Here is a 26,171-nt window from a genome sequence, read left to right as displayed (position 1 = left end):
AGAAGTTGTGCTGCTCTTTGACTCTTGCAGCATGTTAAGGATGCCTGTGGGCCTGGCAGCTGCTCCGTGGTCTGCTTTGCAGAGGACACTTTACTAAACAGATACCGCTCTTCTGGCGTTTGGAGGAGTTGTAACATTTTACGTTGCCTCATAAATTCTAATCTTCAGTGTTCATCAGGGACTTGTTAGGCCAAGGCTGATCCAATAAATATTCAAAGGAATTGCTTTATAAGTTCTGTGGCCTTTGTAATAATTAGGTGTGTATCAAAATATGAATTGATGGAGTTTGCAGCTGGAGTTTACTGGCAAGAAGCTCAACAGCAGATGGCAAGACATTTCCATCTTGACGTCTAAGTTTAAGTGTCCTTGAATTAACTTCGAATTTGACTGAGAGCAAATGGACTAGCTAAATAATAGGCTTGGCTCCTGAGCTGCCAAGTTTTACATTTCACTGTAGTAAAACTCGTAGAGCAGTCCACCGCATCGGATGGCGGTGTTCCTTAAGGAAAGTCAAAGCCTTTGCTGTAGTAAACAGGAGAAGAGATGAAAGCGCAGGATATGCCGAATGCAGAAGGTTGCCTATCTGTTCTGTTTTGCTTGGCAGCGACTCACTCGGTCTGTGCTCTTAGAGATGATGCTTCTGTAGGACAGAAAGACAAATACCGCTGTGGGCACTTTGTGCACCAAGACCCCCTGAGCCCTTCAGTAGCTGCTTCTTTGCCCCTGCAAGGTACTGGCAGCACCGTATGTGTGGGAGAGGATAATCTTACGAATTCTGCTCCCTACAGTTGATCAACAGAGATTTGGATTAGAAAATAAATCTCTGCTTTTGTAAATCCCTACAGTGGCTACACAGCAGCTCCTCATTTAAAATCTCTAACTCAGTCTTACCTATGCAACCTTCTACTACATCCCGTGTTTTAAATGGAATTATCTGCATGTAAATGCTGCCTCAGTAAAAGCAGCGTTTCTGTTTACCAAATCCTGCATCGTTGAAAGTCTGCTGCACAGATCTCCCAGCGTACTCGGACAGAGCCTACAGTTGGACAGTTGGATTTTTGTTTGTTTATTCCTATTATTTATGCAAGAAATGGAAGCAGAACTGTTTTTCTGGCTTACTGAACAGTATGTGGGGTTTTTGTGTTTCTCGTAGAAAAATTCCATGTTTACTTCTGTGGGATGACAAGCAAAAGGAAACCTCACGTATGATATCTTACCCTTGTTATGATTTTGCACAATGTTATGCTCCAGTCTTGGCCTCATGTTTTCTTCATGATGTCCTGCACTATTGTATGCGTGTCCTAGCTGGTTAATCGCTGTTGTGAAGACTGAATGGGTTTTGAGCTTCTTGTCCCTGTTCTTCCTGAAACATCCAGGGTTATGATTATAAACATTTGAAAGTTACTTTAAAATGATTCCTTTTATGCCCCTTGATTTGCCTTCACATACCTTTTTCTGTTCACCACGAGAAAGCAGAGCTGTTGCTTTGGACAGAAGCTCAGTGATACCTTGCATTCATCTTGCAGGGCAGAAGGCATCTGCAGAAGCTTTTCGGAGGCCGTGCTGTTGCACTTCCTTGGGCCTCTCCTTGCCACCTGTACCGTCTGTTGCGCATGTATGTTTGTGCAGCAGCAGGACTATGGAGGATTTGGGCTTAAGTGAGGACAAGGAAAATTTACCAGAATCTCCTGGGACCCAGACTTGGCTTAGCACGGCCTTCAGAAGGCTGTTAATTTTCTTCTGAGTGAATTAAAGACAGATTCTGGAGAGATCTGTGGCAGTGTTGGGACTCTTGCTCTGTTTTCAGATCCCATATGACAACGCGTGACACATTGGCATTTTCAGTTAACTAATAGTAGTTGTTTTGTCATGTTCCAGGTCGGGGCAGATGGTTTGATGAAGCTGAGCGGTTCAGCGCTCAACAACGAGTTCTTCACTTCAGCTGCCCAAGGCTGGAAGGAGAGGTTGTCAGAAGGTAAATCTTCCCCTGACAAAGAAGTAAAACGATAGAAGAGAAACTGAAGTGCTGGAATGACTAGGTTTAGCGGAGTTTCCTGGGTGAAGCTAGCTGTGCTCCATATGGCCTGGGAGAGTAAACGTGAGTCCAGAGCTACGTAGACTGAAGGGCAGAGAGGAGGCTGCAGTGAGGAATTATCTTTGAACTTAACACATGGCAAAATGACTGAGTCTCTGGACAAAATGAGAAAGGAAATATAAATGCTTTAAAAATGCTGGTGAAATGACAGTAGGGATATGTTATTCTCAGGTTGTGGTAGCTAAATATAGCCCACTGCTAAACCCAGTAGAGTAAGGTAAATTATATTCCCAGAGTTATACTCAGCAGCAGCAGCCAAGTCATCTAGCCACACAGTTGGTTCTGGCAATCTTTAAGCCATAATTTTTCAATATAAGTTAAAGACAGCCATTTACTAAGCTGTAGGACTGCTGCACCTTCAACAAGGGGAATTAGTTGCCTGTCTTGAACTTAGAGATGCTTAAGTCTGCGATTTGATCAGATATGTAATCAGAAGTGCATTCATTCAGTATGGGTAGGGACCGTTTCCTCTCCAGATTTCAACCGTTCAGCCTATCTCCAGAGCTTCTGGTAAAGGATAGCACCAGTCATGACGTGACATGGAAGTTGACCTATTTCTGTATGGATCACTCTTTATTTTCTGGATTCTGGCTGTGTCTATGCCAGTAAACTGAGTGGTCCCAACACACAGGCAAGGCATTAGATGAAAAGGACTCCCCAGTGAGGATTTCTTGGGATCCCCTTACTTAAAGGGGGAAAATTGCTGAGAAACGAACCAAGCACTGATAAAAGTATTCAATTTCTATGACTTTTTAAAAATAATCCTCTCTTTGGTAGCTTCATTGTTGGAAATGATCTGATAACTAGTTCCTCCAATAATAAAGAGCACAAGAGAACTGCTGTGAGAACTCGATAAACCTTTGGAATGAATTAAATTTGAGGCTGAAGGTCACATTTCCATCATGAGAAGATCTACAGTTGTGGCAAAAAAAAATGCTTTCCCTTTTTCTAATGATAAAATCTTAAAATATTAACATATGGTCTTACAAACTGTGATAGATGTATGTGTGAAATGTGCATTAGATGTCTTGAAGGTTTTTTTGTTTCCCACCTGCCTGTGACTGAGTAGCATGAGTTGCCAAGAATATTTTCTGTCATTTGTGCCCGGCAAGAAATTTTTGGTGTTCTTGCATGCAGACCTCACCACAGCCATCCATGACTGTCTTTTCAAGCTGATATATTGCTGTGCTCTCTGAATAGGCAACATCTTCAGTTCCTTCAGAAAATGGCAATTATATAGTGCCTGTGTACATCTAACATACGTTTGTCTATACATTCATATTTATTTAATAAGCACTATTTGACCTAAAGTATGTATTATCCCTGCTCCTATTTATGTTAACCTGATTAGAAAGCATGCACTCTGACTTGCACAGTCCTTGATTAGTTAGCCCCCAGCTATCCTGGGAAATGTTGTCTCTTCCAGTACAATATCATGCCAATTATGATCTTCTGAGCCATCTTATTTAAGGGCTCTGTAGCAGAAGGGACGGTTTGCTGTTGGTTGAGAGTTCCTGGCTCAGCAGTGTTGGACCTTCACGTGGCTAGGGCAAGCCTGGCTTTTCTGACCTTAATAATGTATAACATATCTCAGGAGTTTCCAAGGCTTTGTAACAGAAAAAAAAAGTTGGTTTAGCAGAAGAGAGTGATGCTGAGGGGAGAGAGTGTTTTGGTGTGGGAAGGTGTTTGGGCAGCCTGTTTTTCTAAAAATTGCAAAAATTTGGAGGTAGTGACAGCTGGAGAATTAAACCCTGTATGAACTGTTCCACAGGTCACAGGATCACAGCTGACACTGGGTTTGAACACAAGATCTACACTGTGGCAAGCTGTTTGGTAATTTAGGATGTGAAATGAAGAAGCATCTTGATCATTGATGCTAAATTTAGAAAGCCAGTTTCTCATACGGGAATTTGTTAAGGCTAATCAGGAGATTGCAAATCCTTTGGTGGCTGATTTGTTTAAGGAAGTTTTGATTTCTTCATCCACTGAGAAGTTATTGCTTTCTCAGTCATGCCAGTTCAGTGTTGTGCACGACCACGTTCTGAAGAACCCTGCAGCTGGTTTGGTTTGGTTGGAAGCTTGTGGATGTTACTGGAAGGCCTTTTCCTTTCCTTTCCTTATTCCTTTCTTCTGTTAGAGTTCACCGCCCCCTCACTTGTGCTCGTGCACCCAAGAGTCGCTTTGCTATAGACAAAGGGAGGTCTAGGAGCGATAGCCTTGCATCCCAAACAAGCAGTCAGACTGTGGCTCAGGAGGACTTCACTGACCGTTATGTCAAGAGTTAAAACGTTGAGCATCACAGCAGAGGCTTAACATTTCCTAACAGTTGCAAAGATGATCCTGGGATGGCTGGAAGAAATTAAAGCTTTGGTTTTACATACCATGTCTAAGACAGCTATAGCAGCTACTTGAATTACAGAACAAGGCCTTTGTATTCCTGTGGTGCAAAATTCCTTCGAGACTCAAGTGCAGTTTGGAGAAAAGTGGTATAGACGCATTTTAGTCAGAGCTCCTTGCAGCTAAGTTGATCAGCTGTTTTGCTACTGTTTTGTCTATGATCTGCATGCAAAGCTGATAACGTACCAAGAAGCATAAGCTTCACAGAGTACTTATAACCATTCGTATGATATTCAGTAATGATAGATCATGAGACTGGAAAAGATTCCCAGAACACATGTTAAGCTGTCTGGGAAGAGTCCGTTCTTCCCTGGATGGAAGTTAATACACAAGACTTCATGCAAGGAAGATGAGACAAGACAGACTGTAAAATTTAGGAATGACTTTGATGAGTGGAATTTCCAGCTTTCTAGATAAGCTTTCTTGGGGAAGCATCCGGGAGTCAAAAGGACTGCTGTAAACTCTTCACCCTCATTCTTCTGGCTGATTCACATCTTGAGACCTTTGGCAAGAAAATTCTGAGTTCCCAGTTCCCAATTGTTAAGTTTAGGCAAGGATTATGTTTGTTTTGCTTGATCACAACCCTCTATTTCCACTTGTTCAAATGTGAGGTTACTTTGTGTTTGGCTGAAGCAAACCTTTGTTTCGTATCACCCTCAGGGTTATCTTGTGTTAGCAGCAAGTCCAAATGAAGTTATACTTGGGAAATACTGAGATTCTAGAGGCAAATTCAAATAAAGTGATATATGCTGGCATTCACTGGGAGTTTATGTCCTGATCATTTTATGGGGACTCAAGGGCTGGAAGAAGGTACCTGCCAACTTCCAGGGCCAGAGCAAGAGTTGACACTGGCAGGGAAAGTAGCTCTGACTGTCAGGCATGAGCGGTTGCATATCCTCTGCAAGGAGGAGACAGCACAGAAACACCTTGCAGCTCAGGACAAACGCTCAAGTGTCATGGGCAGGGCTGTAGCAACCTGCGAAGGGGACTTCTGTGTGACAGCATCCTTTAAGCGGCAAGCGAGAAGGCTCCTGCGGTTGTCTTAATTCACCTTACCCCTAGCTTTCCTTGCAGATATCCTTTATTGCATTTTACAGGTGAGTTTACACCAGAAATGCAGCTAAGAATACGTCAAGAGATAGAAAAAGAAAAGAAGGTGGAGCTGTGGAAGGAACATTTTTTTGAGAGTTACTATGGTCAGAGGTAAGACATTCAACTCTTCCCCCCTCTCCCCCCCCTTCTTGCCTGTCCAGGAGTATCAGTTCCTAAGTTTTTGGCTCACTCTCCTTTAATAAACATTACTTTTCATTGGTCCTGTAACAAGGTCCAGTTTCATCTCGCTGTCACAGAACTGAGAAAGTATCGCCTGAGTGATCTAGGTCAGAACCAGTGTGTTTGCTTTCCTATGGTTTCTAACACTTTAACCTTGATTTGAGGATGTGATTTAGGCTTTACACCTTTAACCTTTCCCACTCCTTACTCTGACGTTTTGAGAAGCTCCTCTCTTATGGCTCTTTAGGGTAATTCCAGGCATCTGAATGATCCACAGGTATATGGTATTTGAGTGTACTTGGACTCTCAGTAAGTCACCTGCTATACAGAATCCAGTGTATTTCCCCATATCTTGAATGAGACACCTGCTTGGCTTGACTCCCAAGTCTGTATTTCTCTCTGTTTCTTTTTGCTTCGAGATTTTCCTATCCTTTTGCAGTGTGGAGAAGATCTTAGGTTTCTGTGTGAATAATTTTACACTAAGAAAGCTGAAAATGAACAGATGCATATAAATGGCTAATCAGGAATTTCTCCCTCCTGCATCTTTACAGTTAGCTTTTATACTTGTCATTGGACTATCAGCAGTCTCCCTTCCGTTCATCTATGATGTTTTAACCCTCTACAGCATTTGGCTTATTCTAAACCCTATTTTTAGCATTCCATGGTCTGATAGTTTGGGGCTTTGTGGCTGAGTAGGAAGCTGGTATGTATGCACTTACATATATGGCAGATTGCAATACTGAGTAAAGGAATACACATACTTATCAAATAACCAGTTTGAGAATGCAAGTGATCTTGCAAGTGGCATTAGCACAGAGCTTTACTCATTTAACTTACTCAATTCTCCCAGTGCTGAAAACCAGAATATAAATAATTATGGCCTTCTGTGCTGGAAGATGAAAATGTGACAGCCTTATTATTCAAGCTTTAGACTCCTCCAAGGGACAGCAGGACAGCATGTGTTTTGCAGAGCGGCAGTACTAGAGAGAACTGAAGGCCTAAGCTCTGAAGCTCTCAGAGACGAAAGCTATTTTACCACATGAAACACCTCTGTCAAGAGCAGCTTCTGAAAGAAATGATGGTTCTGAAACTATTGTGTGAGAAAGTGTTGAAAATCAAGTTTGTAAGAGCTTGTTTGGTAGATATCAATCCCGTAGCAGTCTTCATCAGACTGGCTTCATCAGACTTTATGGATTCATGTTTGGGAAAAAAAAACAGATCTGATACTTAGTTAAGAGGGAGGTATGAATTTAATCCCATATCAGATGTCTCTCTGGGAGTTAGATTCCCAGTTTGTTCATTCCTTCCACAAAGTAAGAGGGATGAACAATACAGTGAAATACTCCCAGGTTTTTGATGATGCAGGAAGGCATATGTTACGTGGATTTCATGTAGCTGGTTTTAAATTCAGCTATTAAGTTCTGTTTCACTTGGAAGTACGAGCAGCACTGGAGGTTTTCAAAGACTGTGGTATAAAATCAGGGGTGTGTGGCATATTTCGTTAGGCATGGTATGCAGAGAATCATAAGGATGGTATGCTTTTTTCAAAAATGTTTTATAAAATAAAAATTCTGTTTTTCTTTTTAGTTCTGGACTAAGCCCTGAAGAGTCCAAGAGACTGACGGCAAGCACCAGTCCTGCTGAGCCAGACACTGGAAATCCAGCAGCTGAACAGCCAAAATGCGTGCCAGCCGTTCCGGCACCACTCGCAGAGGAGACTCCTTCTCCATTAGAGCCTAAAGCACAAGCAGTCCAGGAAGCACCAGCAGTGAAAAAAGGGGGAGAGGAAAGAAGAGAGGACACGCAGCCCAAAACAGCCAAATCTGCAGAGGCCTCGGTTTCCTCAGGTGGTGGTGCAGTGAAACCCAGTGACCATCCTCTCTCCAGGCCTTTAAAAGGTGGTGGAGAATCCATTCAAGAAAAACCACAAACTGCCATTAGTCAAAAGCCAGAAGAAGAGAAAAAGCATGCTGCATCAAAGGAAATATTAGTAAAAGAGACTATGAGTACCTCAGCTTTGGCCCCAAGTAAACCAAAGAGTCCTGGAGCAGGTGAAGTGGTAGCAAGCATGACCAGTCAAGCGACGACTCCAGAAACACCGGAGAAGAAGTCCCCTGTAAACGAAGAGATGGAAGTCAGTGTTGAAGGCCATAAGAGGAAGTCAGAGAACCGGGAAGAAGCTCTAATCACTCCTGAAAAAAAGCCACGCGTCATGGAGAACTGTCAGCACCAGCAGTCATTTCGGACCCAGCCGCAGTCCTTTCCTGCAGCTGGGACCCAGGTGCCCCGTGTGCCCCCACTCAAGGTAAAGGGAACTGAAGACAGATCCGTAGAGTGGCTTTATGTTGGTCAGTTCAGCTGGGAGCTCTCACAAAAATGCTTTGTCAGTTCAATTCTATCAATGTAAATTTAGCTACCTGCTTATTACAGCGATGAAAGTACTTGATTCAAAAATGTGAAAGCTTAGCTGCTTGCTGAAGGGAGTCTGCTGGCTGGCCGGTGAAGTTAAGTCTCTCTCGTACACATGCATCTGTTAAAAGACATGTTGCCCAGAAGCTTTGGCAATTGCACGAAAGCCCAGGAATGAGTACGATGGGCAGTAGTGTAGCGGGCACGGTGGGAGAGCTGGGGAGGAACCGCAAGGCTATAACAGCCAAGGAAGTTGCAGCCCAAGAGCGCACAGACCTTCATAGCTGTATGAATATCGTCAGCAGTACAATAATAAACCCAGAAAGAATGGTATCAGCATCCTATATTATCTCAAGCCAAGAAACTAAATTATGTACCTGTGATTAAAACAAGACCACCTAGAAATGATATAGTTACCATTTATGCCAGCCGAATGCAGCGTGGTGTCAGACTAAGTAGCGGGGAAAGACTATTTTAGGGAACATCTCGATTCCAAAAGCCCTTTAGCTGCTGAGGCTCAGCAAGAATCTACATGTAAGAGGAAACAGGCAGTAAATCACCACTAGAATAAGGAAAATGGAAGCGCATTTTCCTCCGCGAAATACCCAGTTGGCAAATAATAAACAACCTCTTTTCAGACGCTGGATACTCTTTCAGTCAAAGCAGGTACAAGATTGTCTGTGTACAGATAATTCTGATTCTTTCTTCAGTGATGTTATACCGAGCAGTAGATATTAAATGGATGAATCAGCACAACATTATTTTTTACAGTCATGTGTGCATGAATACGCAAGTTTGATTTCTGTAGGATAGGGTCTATGCTGCTTCTACCTAGAATTTCCTCTACTTAAAATTTAACTCCCTGGTTTGGGGCCTGAGGCATAAGTTGTAAATGGAAAACTGATTAGTTACTCTATTACTGTATCTCTTAGGAGTTCTGATCTCACATTAAGATCCTTTTCTACTAGGCAGTGTACAAGCAAAATTTTAAAAATGGTTCATCATTTAAATTATATTCACTAGTAGTATGGCACAAAAGTAAGCAAGCACTAACAAAATGTGTTAATGATGCAAAATTGGGGGAAAACTGTCAATAAAAGAGAACCGTATAAAGACATTGAGGAGAGAAGCGTGGATATGCAGGGGTAGAAGAGCAATTGAAAATAAAGCAGAATGCTGACACAAACCTTTAAATGTATATAAGTTGCATAGGAAAACATTTAGCTTTGAAAGTTAGAAGAAGGGATGGTAGGTTTTGAGTTCCGAGTCCTATGTTTTCTGGGGGAGCTTGTAAACTTAAGAATAGTAGTGTATGATGTACTGACCTGTGATTGCAAGGGATGAGCTTCCAGTCCGAGTTACTAAGATTGAAATAGATTTAACATAGGTGTGCCAGGCATCTAAAGATCATACATGTCCTGTTATATATTTATCTTAGGTAAGACTAAGGGACTTCCCCAAGACTACCATTCCCAGTGCTTCGGTTCTTAAATACTTGGGTTAAGTGTTCCCCGTGTCTCAGTCGTACTTTCCTCCTCCTCTGTTTCAGATTCCTGTTTCCAGAATCTCCCCGATGCCATTTCCTGGGGGCCAGGTCTCTCCCAGGGCACGTTTCCCAGCCTCCGTCACCAGTCCGGGAAGAACGGGCGCCAGGACCTTGGCAGACATCAAGGCGAAAGCCCAGCAGGCCAAGGCTCAGAGGGCGGCGGCAGCCGCCGCCGCAGCAGCCGCCGCCGCCGCCGCCTCCGCGGGGGGAGCCGTGCCGGGGCCGGGGCCGGGAGGCGGCGGGGGCCCAGCCGGCGGCGGAGGAGAGAAGAGCGACGCAGCAGCAAGCGGGATCGGCGGAACTGGAATTGGAGGCAACGCACTGGAACTGGCCGGAACTGGAAGCGGGGGAAGTTCGCGAAGGTTTCTTCCCCATGGTGCAGGGACCCGTTCCCAAATGGAGACCCCGGCCGCGGAGCAGACACCACCTCACAGTCTTTCTGGAGCACAACTACAGCAAACTTCCCCGTTACAATCCAGAACTCCCGCCAGCAATACAGGCGCCAACTCCTCCTCATCAGCGGCATCAGCATTAGACAAAATTAACAGAATGAAACAGAGCCCCCCAAGTAAGACTGCAAATCAGGTTTCAGGCTCCCCATATGCTGTTAGCAATGACAGACAAGAGAAAGCACCTTCTGCTCCGGCAGGTCCAGGCCAGGCCTGCGGGGCATCTGCTGTCAGGGATGGAACAGTCTGTGTCACTGTGTCCACAGCAGATACCAACGCAAACGTAACTAAGGTAGCGCCTACGGCCTTAGGAGGGACCAGTTTAGATGTTTCTAAAAGCAAATCTCCTTCCCCTCTGACGTCTTCACTAGCATCCGTAAGCTCAGAAGCCCAGGCTGGTGGTGCGATAACATCTACATCTCTTCCATCCTCTAACACTTTGTCGGTAGCATCTAGCCTTAAAACTCACGTAACTTCAAGTGCAAGTGGGGCCCTTCCCAAAACAAGCTCCAGTATTCCTGCTAACAACCCGTTGGTTACCCAGCTTCTCCAAGGGAAGGATGTGCCCCTGGAACAAATCCTGCCTAAGCCTCTCACCAAAGTAGAAATGAAAACTGTCCCATTAGCTTCTAATGAAGAAAAAGGAGCGGCACTGTCCGGCACTGCAGGCATAGCAGGGAATGGCACTGGAGCTGAAGGTGGGGACAGACAGTCAAATTTACCCATGCAACAGCTTGGAAAGATCTTCTGCCAGAACAGGCCTCTGCCTAACATTCCCAGGACATTTCAGCTCCTCTCAGGAAAGGACCCCAGTGTTGACCAGCACCAGTGCCAAGAGACGCTCAGTAAAACAACGCAAGAGCAGATCCTTCAGACTCTTATCAAGAGGGTCCAGAGGCAGAATTTATTCCCAGTCCTTCAGCCTTCACAACTGAACCTTACCCACTCAGGTTTCCAGTTAGAAAACAGCTCCACCAGCCAGAGGTTTATGCTGGGTTTCATGGGCAGAAGGACATCCAAGCCTGCTATGTCTGGTCATTATCTGCTCAACATTTCCACGTACGGTCGTGGTTCGGAGAGTTTGAGGAGAGGCTTCTCCCTGAACCCTGAAAACCGCTTGTGTCTGAACAGTCCTGCTGATGCTCCAAAAACAGAATTTGGGGAATGCGAGGAGATACCCGGCAACGGCAGTAGCAGTGATGAAGGAGATGCAGATGATGAGAGTACTGGTGACGAACGTGAACATACCAGTGTAAAAGAGGAACCCCTGACTACCCAGGTTTCTGATCAGTGTGAAAAAGAACAGGTATCACATAGCGTAAATACTTCAGATTACAGCGTTCTTGCTAAAAAGAGCGTCAAGACAGAAGCAGTCGTGTCTCAGCAAGCAGCAGTCAACAAGGAGACTGTTCAGACATTCGATGGAACTATGTTAGCAAGGGATTTTATTCAAGCAGCTCAAGAGCAAATGGCACATGCAATGAGGGGAAAAATGCATAGCAATCCTGAGCTTTTCGGTTCTTCTGTACCATCATCAGACTCTGTTCAGCACCAGTCTCCCCTGCATTCTCATTCGCATCCTCCGAAGCTGTGTGGCAGTGCTGCAGCACAGCTCATTGGTCCCAGTTACAGTGGCACAATAAATGTCTCCACCTCTCCAGATGTGAACCAAGGGTCTCTTATGACTGGGCTGTCTGAATGCAATCAGCTGTCTAGTAGCATGGGGAATGTCATGTCCTTCTCGGTGACTGTAACCACCATTCCCACCAGCCAAGCTATGAACTCTGGCAGCCACAGTCAGACCATCCCGGTTCAAGCCTTTGCTGAAGACAACAGCATGGAGGATTCCCCTTCCAAATGTTACTGCAGGTTGAAAGCCATGATCATGTGCAAGGGTTGTGGTGCCTTCTGCCATGACGATTGCATTGGCCCCTCTAAGCTCTGTGTCTCCTGCCTTGTCGTGCGGTAACTGAGATGTGAAATGGGGAAGAAGATGGCTTTTGTCTTTGCTTTTGAAAGTACTGTGGGAAGAAACAGGAAATTTACTGCCTTGCACAAGAGACACGTTACTGAATCAGGAATACAGAGTAGAGTTCTTCTTTCATTAAAGAAAGAGCACCTTGTACAGTGAGTCTAAATTGAGCTCAACTACGTGAATTGTGACAAGAGTTTGCACTTAAGGAATTATGTAAATATGTCACATTATTTTGTTTAAAAATATTTTTTCAGTCTTTTAGGAGATAGTGTTTGACTTGTACTGCAGTTTCATTAACCCCAGCCTGCTATCCAGCATGTTTGCTGAGCTCTGCTCTAGATGGGGGAATGAGCCCCCAGCAAAACTTTAGCCTGTTGGTTTTCTCTTGACAAAGAGAAGAACTGGATAATCAAGAACCTAAACATTTGTACTGACTGATCCCAGAGCACTGAAGCAGGAGCCCCAGAATGGGCTCGCTTCTGTCGCTCTGATTTTTAGTTCAAATTTGTCTGAAGTGGAAGGCTTTAACATTATGCCAGCCTTTCAAGCAATTGCCCATCAGTTGTGACCTGACTCTTTCTGGAAGGCATACTGGGTTGTGCAATATTGGCTGGTGTTTTTGATTTGCATATCCTCTCCTCTTCAAGCAGTCAGTTGCAGTAACATTGTTTTTAGGAAGGCAATATCTCGATTTGCTCCTGGTAAATACTGAAAAAGGCAACTGTACTAACCATAGGATTCAAGAATTTAAATCACTAAAACAACTCCGTAACTGTGATTATCAGTAATTCCAGGAACCATTTAAAGCAGAGATCACTAATATGTGCTGAGCTGCATTTCATTTCTGGACCGTCAGGATTCGGTAGAAACCTGCTTTATTAGGCATTTCAAGTGAGCTGGAAAGTGCCATTCTCACAGCTACCACCCATCAATCGTTACAGCACGTTACAGAAGTGAAGTGCACTAAACGTCACCCTCTGTCATACTGTTTTCCAGAAAGCTTGCTGTGGCTCATCAATCTCCACAATAGTCAGACTTCTCTAATTTCTATAGCAGATTTTTTATTTAGCTAAGTATAGGGCAAGGAGAACAAGCATCATGTTGGGCCTCATCGTTATCCCTCACTGGATGTCTCTTCGTGTTTTAACATACCAAATCCTTTGACTTGACTCCTGGTTTTTACTCAGTGAGGTCCAGGATTGCATTAGGTCAGGACTGGGGACGACTGGCAGAGGTATGTTGTGCTTAGGGACCGCAGTAACGGGACGTAGCTCGTCCCTTACCTAATCATGGGACATAGCTGGTGATATTCATTCCTCACTTTCAGGAGTGTCAGCGTTCACAAATTCATTCACTTTGATCAATCAAAATTAAAACAGTTCTAAAATGGTACTATATTCTCAATAACAGGAATTTATGATAAGCTGGCTAAAAAAACATAGACCAATCTGCATTTTGATGTATTGCAACATGTCCACATCATATCAAGGATTTATATGTTATTTCTCTTCCGAAACAACATCAGGTTCAGTGATCACATCCAGTTCCATACTGTCACTGTCGGGGGGGTTGGGAGGGGCGGGAATACTGGATCTTGGTCAGGTAAAAATCTATGTATCTTTTTGATGGAAAAGCACTGAATTCACTTTTAATCCAAAGGCCTTTTTAAGATGAAGCAATATTAACAAAGTCAGTATGACAAGCTGTATTACTAGCTGGGGTCCTAAGTCTTTTTATTTGTTCCATTTGACTATACTACTGCTTTTCCCCTTTTCCCTCCCTCTCCTACGAGAAGAGAACCTGACACGCTATCGTAAAAGATCAGAAATACTGCCTCTGAAACATGGTGTGTTTTTCCAAGGAGTGGGTGGTGGTTTATTTGTTAACGATAAAAAGAGTTTGCAAACTTAATCACTTGGTAATGAAAAACTTTCCTTCCCTGTCGGCAGTGCATGGTATCCTCCAAACCAGGATTATTACATGTGAATTAACAAGACCTGCAGTATATCTTTGTCTTAGTTTTGCTCATCTTAAATTTACTGGGGAGCAAGTGATCCCTGCTTTCGAATTATGCATAGCTGCTTAGATATCCCGTGGTGAAAAGAATGTAGTTGTTATAAATAGTAAATATTTTTTTAATCTACCACTTAAATCTCAGAAAAAAAACCCACAAAAATTACTCCCAATATTTCTGTTGTACTAAACGTGCACTGTTAGTGGTCGTTGCCCAGAAAACACCACACACGATTTGGGGGTGTTCCAGCTGCCATCCTCACGCCTGTATGTGCAGAGACCCAAACCAGCAAACCCAAGTTGGCGTCTGCTGTTGCAATCGTGGACACTGTCTAAAAGGGATAATCTTGTTTTCTGGGTTGACTTGTCCATAAGAATAATACTGATTTGGACACTAACCTCTTACTGCCTGCTTCCCTCTTCTGTTAACATGAATTTCTGCATTTTTTCTTTTTTTTAATCCAGGACACACTGATGTGGTTTCAAGCCGTGTACCTTAGGAAGTGAAGAACTGATGGCAGGATGTTTCCTTTCTCAGTTCCCTTATTAGCTCAAGCCTTTGTCTACATAGAAAAGAAGAGTTACAGCATTGTAATTCTAATTCAGACATACTCATTCCTGTATAAGGCAGTTACTCAAGTATAACCTATTTTAAAGATTGTTCCTCATTACAAACTAAACCGAAAAAGTCACATCAAATAAGAGCAAAGAGATTTTACTGGCATAATTAGACCAAATCTGTTCACACCTTGACTTTTATCCATGTAATTTTTCTATGCTGACAAGGCTGCGTAAGAAAAGGAAAGAGAAGATAATGAAGGAGCAGCGCACTGTGATCTGTAGGCTTGCTCTTAGTTTTGATGAGCTTTTAAATTTGTTGTCAAATTTAAATTTATAAATTAAAAAAATGTAAATTTGTTTAAATTTGCTGTCACTTTAAAAGACTGTTTCATTACTCTTCTCAGCCTTTTTAAAATAGTCAAAGTAGAGAGCCTGGCTATGATTCCTACTCGTTATTTCCTTTAAATTTTACACGTGTCCCCTGAAGCATATGGTTAGTTTTCTATGCCACATATCCTCTCTGTGAGTCTACTTGGAAATTCAGGAAGCTGCTGCTTCATTAGTAGTAGTGCAGGAACTCACATCTGCTTTGCAGTTACCACCGCAGCAAGGATGGAACTAGATCCGAGATCTGCAAAGATTGGCTATATAGTGACCACTAAGATTTCAGTAGGATCCCAGACTTTTTATTGGGCAGTATAGCCATCTTACATGATGACTTGGAAGTTTACAACTCTGTTCAGTGCCTTAGTTATATTTTAATGGATCAGCACTTTTATTGGGCTACTTTTATTCTATTCCTTTTTAAGACAAAAAATTCTTTTAACTGCATGTCTTTGATTTTACCATATGCAATGAGCTCCTAGGTGGAACTTGATGGAACAATATCTATAGGTCTGCAAGAGGGCATTAAGTAGTTAGGAAACCATAAGAGATAACAGGTATCTGTGTAATAATCGTAATATAAGTACAAGTCTACATAGAACATTGATACTTTTGCATGTTTTATAGTGGTGGTGATTGAATAATGTATTTTAGAAGGGGAAAATGCTGCTGCCTGTGTAGGAGTATTCCCTAAGTTGTATTAGCCTGCTGCCTTACTGTCGAGGCTCCTCTCTTCAGTCTCCACTCCTCCCATCATCTGACCTTCCTACTGTTCCTTCCAGCAAGGTAATAAACCTGCTTTCACACTGGATTTATAATTAAAAGGGTTGTTGTGACATAGTTTAAAACATTAGACTTTGATGCCCCAGGTATAAAATTAATAGCACTTTATAGTAAATGCTCTCATAACAAATAAGATAAAACATTTTACAAAGCCTAATGTCAAACCATGTTTGTGGCAGTGACAGCCACCTGAGTAAGAAAAGATATTCAGATTTAAATATTCCCTTTTGGATCACAGTCCAAACCCTGCAGCATGAGAACTAGAAACATAAACTGATTGTGCAAAAAAAAAAGGAAAAAAATCACATGCAAGTTGCTGCAGTGGAGGAATGAATGCAGTTCTAGAAAGGAGTTTAAGGTTTTGAGATACAGATTAGTAACACAGGGAAGGAAATTTGCTTGAAACTTTTAATGTCCCTTCTTCAATCAAAAGGAACGGCCAGTACTCTTTGCAGTTACCCCCATCAAGAGTTTTGTCGTTTCTATGGCAGTAAGCAATAGCTGGTGGGGAAGCAAGTTCCTGGTCAGATCAGCGGTTGCCAGGAGGTGTGCTCACAGGTCTTTACTTCTTACAGGTGTCACTTACACTGCCACCGAGGCAGTAAATACCATGGGGCCAGTTGGACTGGGACACTGGCTTCATTCCTCCAGGGAGGCTGCAGTCTAAGTGACTTAAACCAGCTGAATGGGGCTGCTGGCAAAATGATTAGTGCCAGCCCTGGCCATGCTGCCTCCCACCTGCTCTATTTTTTCGGTAAGCTTTCGGTGCTGTGCAGCAAAGTGGCAGGGCAGCCAGGGAAGCACGTGGCCAGCAGCAGGGCTGGAAGCAAAGCCACCGCCTTGCTGGTGGTGGGCTGCACTTGTGGCATCTCAAAGCAATGCAGCTTGGACATGGGAAATGTGGATTTGTTTCAGGGAAGTGGCTGAAAGGCCTGCAGTATGTCTTCATTAGAACTGTCTCCCCAGGAATGCTTAATGTCCTGGGGGATTTTTTTTGAGTTTTGGGATTTTTTTGCTTAGGCTCAGTTCTTTAAAAGCCACCACTGGCCTTGAGAACCTGGCTTTGCTCAGTGACTATATTTGTTATGGGGGTTAATAGAGGATTGTGCTCAGTTGTCCCACCAGTCACGGGCTAAGTGGACTGGCACCAGTTTGAACTTCCAAAATTGAAGCCCACTTCTGAAAATGCAGTGGTTACAGTGGAGGTAGAAGGCATGTTCACACCGTGAATTACCCCTGCTGTGATTAGTATGGCTCTTAATTGCTACAGGAGGGAAGACAACCATTCCTGGGCTATTAGTGCTGCTGGCACCGTGCAGCTTTGAAAAGCATCCTCAGCTAATCCGATATATGCAGAATTAACGTGGTGGGAGAGGTGTCTCACGGACTTTGAGTCTGTTTGCCACTGGTGTCTTACAGGGAGAACAGCTCAAGCATTTGCTACAATAATGATATCCAGAATTTTCTTTGTTACCTATTTTTTTTAATGCTATACATTTGATAGAACTGAAGATCAATTTTAAGAGCTTACAGTAATATATTTTAAGTAATATATATTTTTAGTATCTATAAAAAAATTGATAAAGGATGATTTATGAACTAGATAAACAGGGTATTGGGAGTATGCAGTTTCTCAGCAAGGCCAAGAAGAGTTTTACTGGCAGGAGAACTGAAAAGATTCCATTTTTTCCATTAATGCAATAAAAATGGGAATTCTTTAACAAAAAAAAGAAATCCAATATTGTTTACTAAATGCTTTTCTTGTTTTGACAACAGGCCTGTAACACAATTTAGAAGATACTAAAACTTTGTCTGTCTGTTGCCTTTTTAAAAGGGACTTAAATTGGAATAGAGGGTATGTACAGAAAAATCAAGTTGACACCATTTTAAAAGTTGTATTTTTACACAAATAATATAGAAAATCATATTTTACATAAGAATTTTAAGTATTTGAAATATGTATATATATACTGTATGTATGTCATATATTCTTTATTTTACATTTTCAGTGTATTAAAAAGTATTTGAGCTGGTTGGATTTGAGTATGTAATAATGTTAAAAGAAAAAAAAGGAAGAGGAATAAAAGAGAGGGAGAGGGGATATGAGTACTGCACCACTGCAGCAGCTGCTGTTCAGCAGACTACAGAGTAGTAGAGAAACCAGAAGTTCAGCCGTGAATGAATTTTGGAATTAGCTTAGCAGTTTTAGGTAGAGCATACAGAACATTTTTCAGTCCTGTGTCCTGTTTGTGTTTCCTTCCATTAACACTCTTATTTTGCCTCATAACCACCCAGAATAATTAATCTATGGTGAGAAGGCAAGAAGTTGAGGTGGATCTTTTATACAAGCAATGCTACCTTTATAGCCAAAGAGACCTACTGTTACTGAAGCTACTCAACCAAAACAAAATCAGAAGCTACTCAGTCTTTTTGTGCTACTGGAATTTTAATACATATTGCTGATAGCTTGATTTCTTGCGTGAGCATCCTATGGTGCTTATGAGGAATGCAAACAGTATACCAAAAGTCCAGTGATTTCAAGGAAACACTGTCAAAGCAGATTTTTTACTTTGTAGGAATTTAGGTCAAAATCTCACAGTAGAGGATGATACATCTTTGCAGCTGTTAGAAATGGAAAGACTTCTCCTCAGCTGTACTTGAATGGGATCCATAAAGATCCTCCTAAGAGGAAGCTCCAGTCAATCTGTTGAGGCTGCTGGTCTTATTCCCAAGAGCAATCCTGTTTCCAGGATGCAGCAGCATGAATTTACAGAGGTAGAACATCTTTGCCAAGCATTGCTGCTTTAATTCCTACCAGTTTCAATGGAATGTTAGTTTTGGCCATAATTTTATGTATTCAGAAATGTCAGCTAGATGAGAAATGATAAAGGCTGCAAACTTCAGGAGCAGTTATCCAGTACACACTGCAAAAAGCAGCTGCAGAGCACATTAGTCAACAAAAGGGTCCAAATCATGAGGTTGTCGTACTTTTATCTCTGACCGAAATTGGTGAGAGCTAAGGTCGCTAAATACCTTTTAGGATTAAGTTGAAGTACACAACATGTGTTGCAAATGACTGCATCCATGCCCTTGCGCCCATGAGAATACTTCATGGAACTACCTGTTTATTACAGTATACAGCAGGTTAATACTGCTTGTTCTATAAATACCTATTTCTGAAAGACTCTATTAGATTTGCAGCCCCTTTAAATTGCTGGCCCCACCTCTATATGTATAGTGAGAATACAAATCTCTCCACTGAAAGAGGTGTGAGTAGTAGTATATTAGTAGTAATATATAAGGCCCTTTGCCAGGTCCTCAGCTGGAGCCATAATTAGTGATCAATGAGATAAGCCTGGAAATAGCTCCACAATGTATGAGGAGGCAGAGCGTACTTGCCTCATCCCTATTTTTCACGATGTCAATTTTGGCTTGGATGGATCTCAGATTACATTTACACTATCCCACTATTCCTGCAAGCAGTTGCAGGAATGCTGTATACAAATTGGAAGTGTTTACAGCAATTCTCTGTTACTGGGACTTATGGGGAAGGAAGCTGAATGTGGGAAAAAGAAGAGGCGTTAACAAGTCAGGCTCTGAAAGTAAAAATCTGAAAACTGAAAAAGCAGGCAACTGGTATTTTTATACCATTTCAGTTATTGTTGTAATCTCCTGGAAAACAAAATGAAACAAGGCACCCAAATATTTTGTTAAAACTTGCTATCTGCACATTGAGTGGGGCTTTCACTCTAAACAGTTGCACTATAAGGAGGTCCCACTGTTTGGGTAAAAATATATATGCATAGAGTGTATATGTGGGGGGGGCTGTGCAGATGTGTGTGCATATATATGTATGTACACTCACGGAGCTATATTTTAGCTAAGTGTACATAATAAGACCAGCTTCATCCCAGTCTTGTGGTAACATTACACCTTGGAAAGTTACCACAGTGCTGAGATGGAATTACAGCTTTTATATTTGTTTTCATATTTAACATATATGGGTTAGAAAAAATATATACTAGTAATGTGTTTTGATCTGCTGCACTTTTTAAAAAAAAACATTCCTAAATCCCCTGGTACTGCTGCATCTCCCATCCCTTCCTATCCCAATTTAAAACTTAAAGCTAATCGGTCTCCTGTATCTTTTGGTTAGGCTTCTCAAATGCTGCATTACAGATTTGATATCGGAAAAGCTGTGCCAGCAGTTTGACGTTTGGGGGTTAGGCCTCCAAAGTCAGTCACAGCTGATTTCCAGAGCCAACACCAGGAATGTGAACTAACAGGGAACACAGCAATTTGGTTCTGAGAGAAAAGGCACGTAAATGAACGCGATGGAGCTACTACAGCTTAATACGTGACTGCCAACTGAGCTATTTTTAACCGTGTGCATGCTCTTAGCCCACCTGTAGCTGAGAGGCGATAGGCATCATCTTCAACCTCAGCAACAGAAGTTTCAGTTACCGTTTTTCTTATCTTTTACCCCGAGGTGTACCAAGGATGTGCCCACAAACAGCTGACCTGGCTGACAGGTGGTAGCGCCTTCCGTTGCCATTTATCTTCTGTGCAATCGTAAGCCCGTACCTACCGCAGCCCTTTTGCAAGTTAACAGTCAAATAGGAAATGTGGCAAGGTCTGTACCAGGAAAAAAAAGATCATAGTTCAGCATGCTTCTTTACAATAAAGTAACATAATTTCTAGGCATTTGAAAACTGCATGGGCCAGTTCCAGCAAATGAGCAATCAAATCAGGGACAAATGTGGTTCGTTGTGCTGCAGCTATGCATATTGGCAAGGGTTGTTTTGTGAACAAGTTTTTACTTGTTTTGCTGTATAAGATTCCACCTTAGCTTCTCACCAGCATTAACAGGGATCTGAGGAGTGCTAAAAACAGCCTGTTTCTAACCTGTTACTTTGAGATCTGCGTGCCCTTAGGAAATAGCACTTTGAAAAGCAAAAGCTTGCCCTGTGGCTTGTCTTATTGCAGATTCTGTTCCTCTTCCCCTCACTTATTTTTGTCATGTAAAACTACCTGCTTTATAAATGAATGTAAAATACAGTAGTTCTTCAACACATGGACAAATGTGTATTTTATCTTAATGTTTCATTTTATGTTAAATAAAAAGCATATGATTTTATGGTCATTAGTACTGCTAATGATTTTTCAGTGATTACCTTTTGCCTTTCAAGGGACCCATATAAACAAGAGTGAAATACATTTTTCTAGGTTCAGAAACTGCGGGATATCTGAAAAAAGTCTTTTCCACACATTTCATGGGGAAAACTTTGCTTTAATGCTAAGCCTTAATAAACACTCTGCAGTACTCTCAAGCCTTACTTCTTGAGGTCCCAAAATGTTTTAGGGGCCTTTATGCATGGTAAATACAGGATATACTTATTAACAGGTCAGAAAAATGAGCCACTGACCTAATGAGTGCTTTACAGATGTGCTCTCCAAGTCATAGGCTTCAATCACTGGATGAACTTTAGGCTTGACGGAAGGTACTCTCTCTGCTGTGCAACCATCAGATCTTCTCCCTTCCCAGTCTTTGTGACACAACAACTGCAGTTTCTTAAAATACATCTCCTTTCAGTAAGTATACTTTTTTAGATAACTGTGCCCATTATATAGTGAATGTAGAGCTGATTTGGCTGTCTGATATGCAACACAGGATACACGTGTTCCTGTGTGTGGTTGCTGATTCATTTCTTCACTAAAGATACTGACCCAACAAATGATAAGACTGGTGTGAACTTCTTTTTGTAAGCAATGAAGATGTAGATCTGGTTATAGAAAGAAACTTTCATCGAGTGATTGCAACTTGATTTCTCTTAAATTGGAGGATATAGAGAAATAGGTCTGTAACTAAGGTCCTTGATTTACATCAGGTAAACTTTGAATACACTAACAGCCCAGAGAGTAAAATCAGTGGGACGGGGGAGCCCAAGAATGCGTAGGAAGCCTGGGATTTCTTTTCACTAAATATATTAAAAGTATCAATAATCTATATTTCAAGTATAGAGAGAAAGGAAATGTGAAGGGGCTTGAAACCTACTTGCATGAATTATCAGATTAAGTGCGTAAAAAGTTGACACAGAATGGAAAAAGAAAGATCAGAAAGAAATCTGTCTTGTAGTGCAGACAAGTAAGAATATGAGAAGTCCAGCTGAGTTGGATTTTGCAACTGTTAGCAAAAAAACCCAAGAAATTCTACCATCTTATCTAAAAAGAGACCATAAAGAGAGGAAAAGAAGAAAAGGTAGTGAGATAGTCTACAGGCATGGCCCCAGAACAAAAGTAATGCTTTTCCTCTATTCCCACTAAGGATGATGTTATACATAGCATTTTAACTGGATGACAAGAGTCTTCTGAAAGAGCTGACACAAAAAAACTGCAGGTCAGGTACCACGTATTTTATATGTGCTTATCAAGTGAACTGTGATTTAGCCACAGAAAAGGAAAGTGTGATTCTAGGATACCAAGTAGGTGCAAGATAGTGAGATCCCCAAATTCAAGAAAGACTAATTCAAACCAGAACAAATACACTGAAAGGCTCCCAAATAATCAGGAAGGGAGAGCACCTGGTATGGTAAGAAGCCCAAAAATCCAAACCTGAAAAGCAAAAGCAAATGGCTATCTATCACCAGGATAAAAATTGAGAGGGAAGAATGGCTATTCAATGCTGGTACAAAAAACAGATGGATATACATTAGCTGTGAATAAACTTCATTTAGAAGTGAGGAAAAAATGTTACTCGGAGTTGGCACAATATAAAATAGAAAACAAAAATACATGAAGAGAGTTACAGAGCTGTTACATCTCCATGTGATCAATAAACCACCAGAGCTGGGCAAAGGCCATATGCCTGGGCAGCTGAGGGGAGGATACAGGGTGCAATGGACCACAGCTGTTGCACAGAAAGCTGAATTTATCTCAGCACAAAGGGGATGGGAGGGAGGGTGGCCTTCATTTTACATAAACAGCTCAGCTGAGTGGGTCAAATGGTTGTGTAAATGTTTCTTCCCGAGTTCATCAAAAGCGTGTAACTGTCTCCCTGAGTTAGCCAGACCAACATTTCCCCCAAATGTCATCAGGAATATTTTTTCAAATGTCAACAGGAATGTCCTGATAACTTTCCTGAATAAAACATTTCACGTTAGACCTCAGTAATTAGTATGAATAATTTAAATTATTCCTATCACTATATCATTGTCATAATTCCTTTCCTTATCATGTATGTGTTAACATTGATGTCATGTCCTTGGTGCTGCTTTTTCATCTATATTGTTCTATTCTTTAAAGTTTGTTACATTACATATTCCTGTTCTGTATGTGAATTATGTCTCTCATGCACTTGTGCTCTGTTCCTCCTCTTAGCTAAAAGGTCCCTAAACACTTCGCATTACATTGCTGAAATCCAATCCACTTCCCAGTCAAAAGCTCCTGTTGTATTATCCACATCTGTGCACCCTACCCAAGTACGGGACCTCCCAACCAGAAAACAGACAGCTATTTTTAATTTCTGGCAGCAATTCAGCTCCTCATGGGCAAATAATGAGAATTAGCTCTAATTCCTTGTCACAGCAGGTACCTCCCTATCCTGGAGGAACTGAGCTGGGGCCAGCACTTGCAGGTACTCAGGTCTTCCCTCATGTGTGTATACGTACGTACATCAGCAATCAGAGACTGCTGCAGCTCCTTGCTCCCTCACCTTGCAGGAACTGAGCTACTGCCAGCAATAAGCATCATTTGACTCTATTAATTTTCTTCCTGAGTTCTATTGTTCTCTTTTTTAATTAATGTGACTAATTAATTGCTATCTCTTTGCTAAATAAATAAATAAATAAATCTCGTAAGCTTTTGTTGGCCCCACTGGACTCTCCTGTGACCCCTGGGAAGAAGAGGATGGGCACAACCCACAGTTAAGAAACACTGAAGCCTGAACATGAAGAGGCAAAGGCATAACTAAATATGCCAAGGCACCATCTGTTGCTTTTCTAGGCTTCAGCACATTTCCCTGCAGACCACATGTCGAACTGATTTTCCAAGATGCTAATTTGGCCACGCACTGCTCAGGAGACAGGGTGTGATGAAGGATGCATGCCTTCCACTGTGTCGGCTTTGGCATCCTCATCTCGTTGGTGTATGGTAGAGTCTGTACTCACTGAGAAGCAATACAACAGTTTCACTACAGCAGCTGCTGTGCTCCCTGCATGGGTCACCAGGCAGCTCCTCCCTCGGGCACCTTATGGCCATCCTCCCGTCAGCGTGGATGCTTGCTGCCCGCTCCTGCTCCACAGCAGGAGGGACGGTGGCTGGATCCTTAGCAAGGCCCTGGGACCATTCCAGGTGGAGCTACCTGTTAATTACTGGTTTAAATTTCTGCACCATACACCAAATAATCCTGCTAAGTTCTTCCCCATGTGAAGATCTTTTTCGAAAATACAATGGGTTCCACAAAGCCCTTCTCTAATTGCACGTGACTCTGTTCCTTAGCAAGTCTCTTTATGCATTCAAAAAAAATTATCCCTCTACATGTTACTTTTTCTAAATACTTTTAATAGTATGTCACTAGTTTGTATAGCAGAGGCACTGCTTACCGTACCCTGCATTAGGCACTCATACCGAGAAGTCACAGGGCCCTGTTGCTTCCCCTCCCAAATAAAACAGACTTTGCTTTTGCAGCCCTGTGTTGGAAGGGAGTAAAGTAGGTCCCAGATCCCAGCATCTGCATTCTTGACAGGACATTATTTTCTGTGACACTATAGCAAAGCTGCATTTCTGGTAACATCATACGCTTGCTATCTGTTAAATGCTCTGCTTGTACATTAATACTTGGTACAGAGTGTACAGTCCAGACACAACTGAAAAAAAAAATGCATTAAGTAGCTGTTCACAAAGCCAATCCTCTCACACCTCACGTTTGCTTTTAGTGAGAATTTTTTGTTGCCTACAAAACTAAATGAAACTATATCCTGCTTTTGTGAAAGATAAGGGTAACAATGCTATCTGGCTGTATTAAAAAGATTAAGATTCAAACTTACCAAGTGGTAATTCCCTCTGTTTCAGAGTCTTGGCTTTCAGCCCTTGCTAAAGCTTTGGCCTTTGGAAGATTCTAGCACACACGAAATCCAGCATGGGTCACACCAAAAATCTTTCAATTAAGAACGCAGCAAAAGCTCCTTTGTTAGGTTTCCCTTTCCCATCACATGCTGCTAAAAAATAAATTAAATTAACTTCATGTCCCAAATTGATGCGGTATGTTCATTCTTTCTTAGTTAAACTGGACCACAATATAATTATGGCTAATTATGTGTACCTTCTGGGTAGATATATGGCTACTATGGCTTCTAGCAGGTGGTAACCAACAAGTCCTTGTACCGTCAGACCTCTGCACCTTCCCGTCTTTTCTTTCAGCTCTGCATACTCCACTGTAATCAGTCAGCTGTGGTAAGTTCTGTCCCTTGGGAGGCAGCTCTATAAAGGACGTCTTATTAAACTTAGGCATTTCATCTGCATTTTAACAGAATCTGCTTCAATTTTACAGTCATCTGGTTTGTTTTGTTCTCTGCCAACCTGTAATAAAAAAAAAACCTAAGTGAAAGAAAAGCTGCAGAATCAACGTCTAAAGACAGATAAGGAGCACACTTCTAGCTCAAGCAAGGTAATCATCCTGTCACCTTGAAAAGGAACAACAAGGGAGTACACACGAGATGCTCCCTCTCTCTGGAGCACGGCTTCTGCTCTATCTCAGTTGCCATTTTGGCTGTTAACTGGGAATACCTGCGAGATGGAAGAGCAAACTGTGATACACAGATAACTGCATAACAACAAATAGTGGTTGCTAAGCCACCAGCTGGCTCTATATATATGTATGTGTGTGTGTGTGTGTGTGTGTGTGTGTATTTGTGTGTGTGTGTATGTACACACACACACACACACACACACAGACAGACACACACACACACACAGTCTGTAAGGCTCTTTCTTTGGTGCTTAGATAGTTCCTAATGTGCAAAATTCTGAATTAACAATTTTAAATGCAGAATTTAAAATACTGAAATTATTATGTAAATAAAAATAGAAGGATACCAAAAAGGTTATTTTAGTTTCTCAGTCAGGCCTTTCTCAGCCTCAACTTTTTATTTATACTTGTTTTGGACTAAGCTGTGTTCTCCTTATAGCCATATATATCGTAACTTCATGCAAAAGTTGAGGAAAGCTGACAGAAGAATTTAAACTCCGAGATTTCTGACTTCTGAACATCGCTCTTCAGATGGTGCTGCA

General features: G+C 42.0%; 2 protein-coding genes across 5 annotated transcripts in view; one reads left to right on the top strand and one right to left on the bottom strand.

The window, feature by feature from the left end:
* ASXL2 (ASXL transcriptional regulator 2) overlaps positions 1–21,027 on the top strand; it is a 123,271-nt gene extending 102,244 nt beyond the window's left edge. For all 4 annotated transcript variants that reach the window (XM_064508187.1, XM_064508185.1, XM_064508186.1 and 1 more), the window contains 4 exons: positions 1,879–1,975; positions 5,590–5,695; positions 7,352–8,069; positions 9,723–21,027. In XM_064508187.1, the coding sequence (XP_064364257.1) occupies positions 1,879–1,975; positions 5,590–5,695; positions 7,352–8,069; positions 9,723–12,137 (3,336 nt within the window). In that variant the 3' untranslated portion in view covers positions 12,138–21,027. The remainder of the gene's footprint in view (positions 1–1,878; positions 1,976–5,589; positions 5,696–7,351; positions 8,070–9,722) is intronic.
* The window catches only part of HADHB (hydroxyacyl-CoA dehydrogenase trifunctional multienzyme complex subunit beta), a 644,785-nt gene that overhangs the window by 250,853 nt on the left and 367,761 nt on the right, over positions 1–26,171 (bottom strand). The window lies entirely within an intron of this gene.

This window comes from Dromaius novaehollandiae, chromosome 3 (genome assembly GCF_036370855.1).
Source record: "Dromaius novaehollandiae isolate bDroNov1 chromosome 3, bDroNov1.hap1, whole genome shotgun sequence".
Classification (NCBI taxonomy): domain Eukaryota; kingdom Metazoa; phylum Chordata; class Aves; order Casuariiformes; family Dromaiidae; genus Dromaius; species Dromaius novaehollandiae.
The sequence above is the reverse complement of the archived record's forward strand: the minus strand, read 5'-3'. Positions and strand labels throughout refer to the sequence as shown.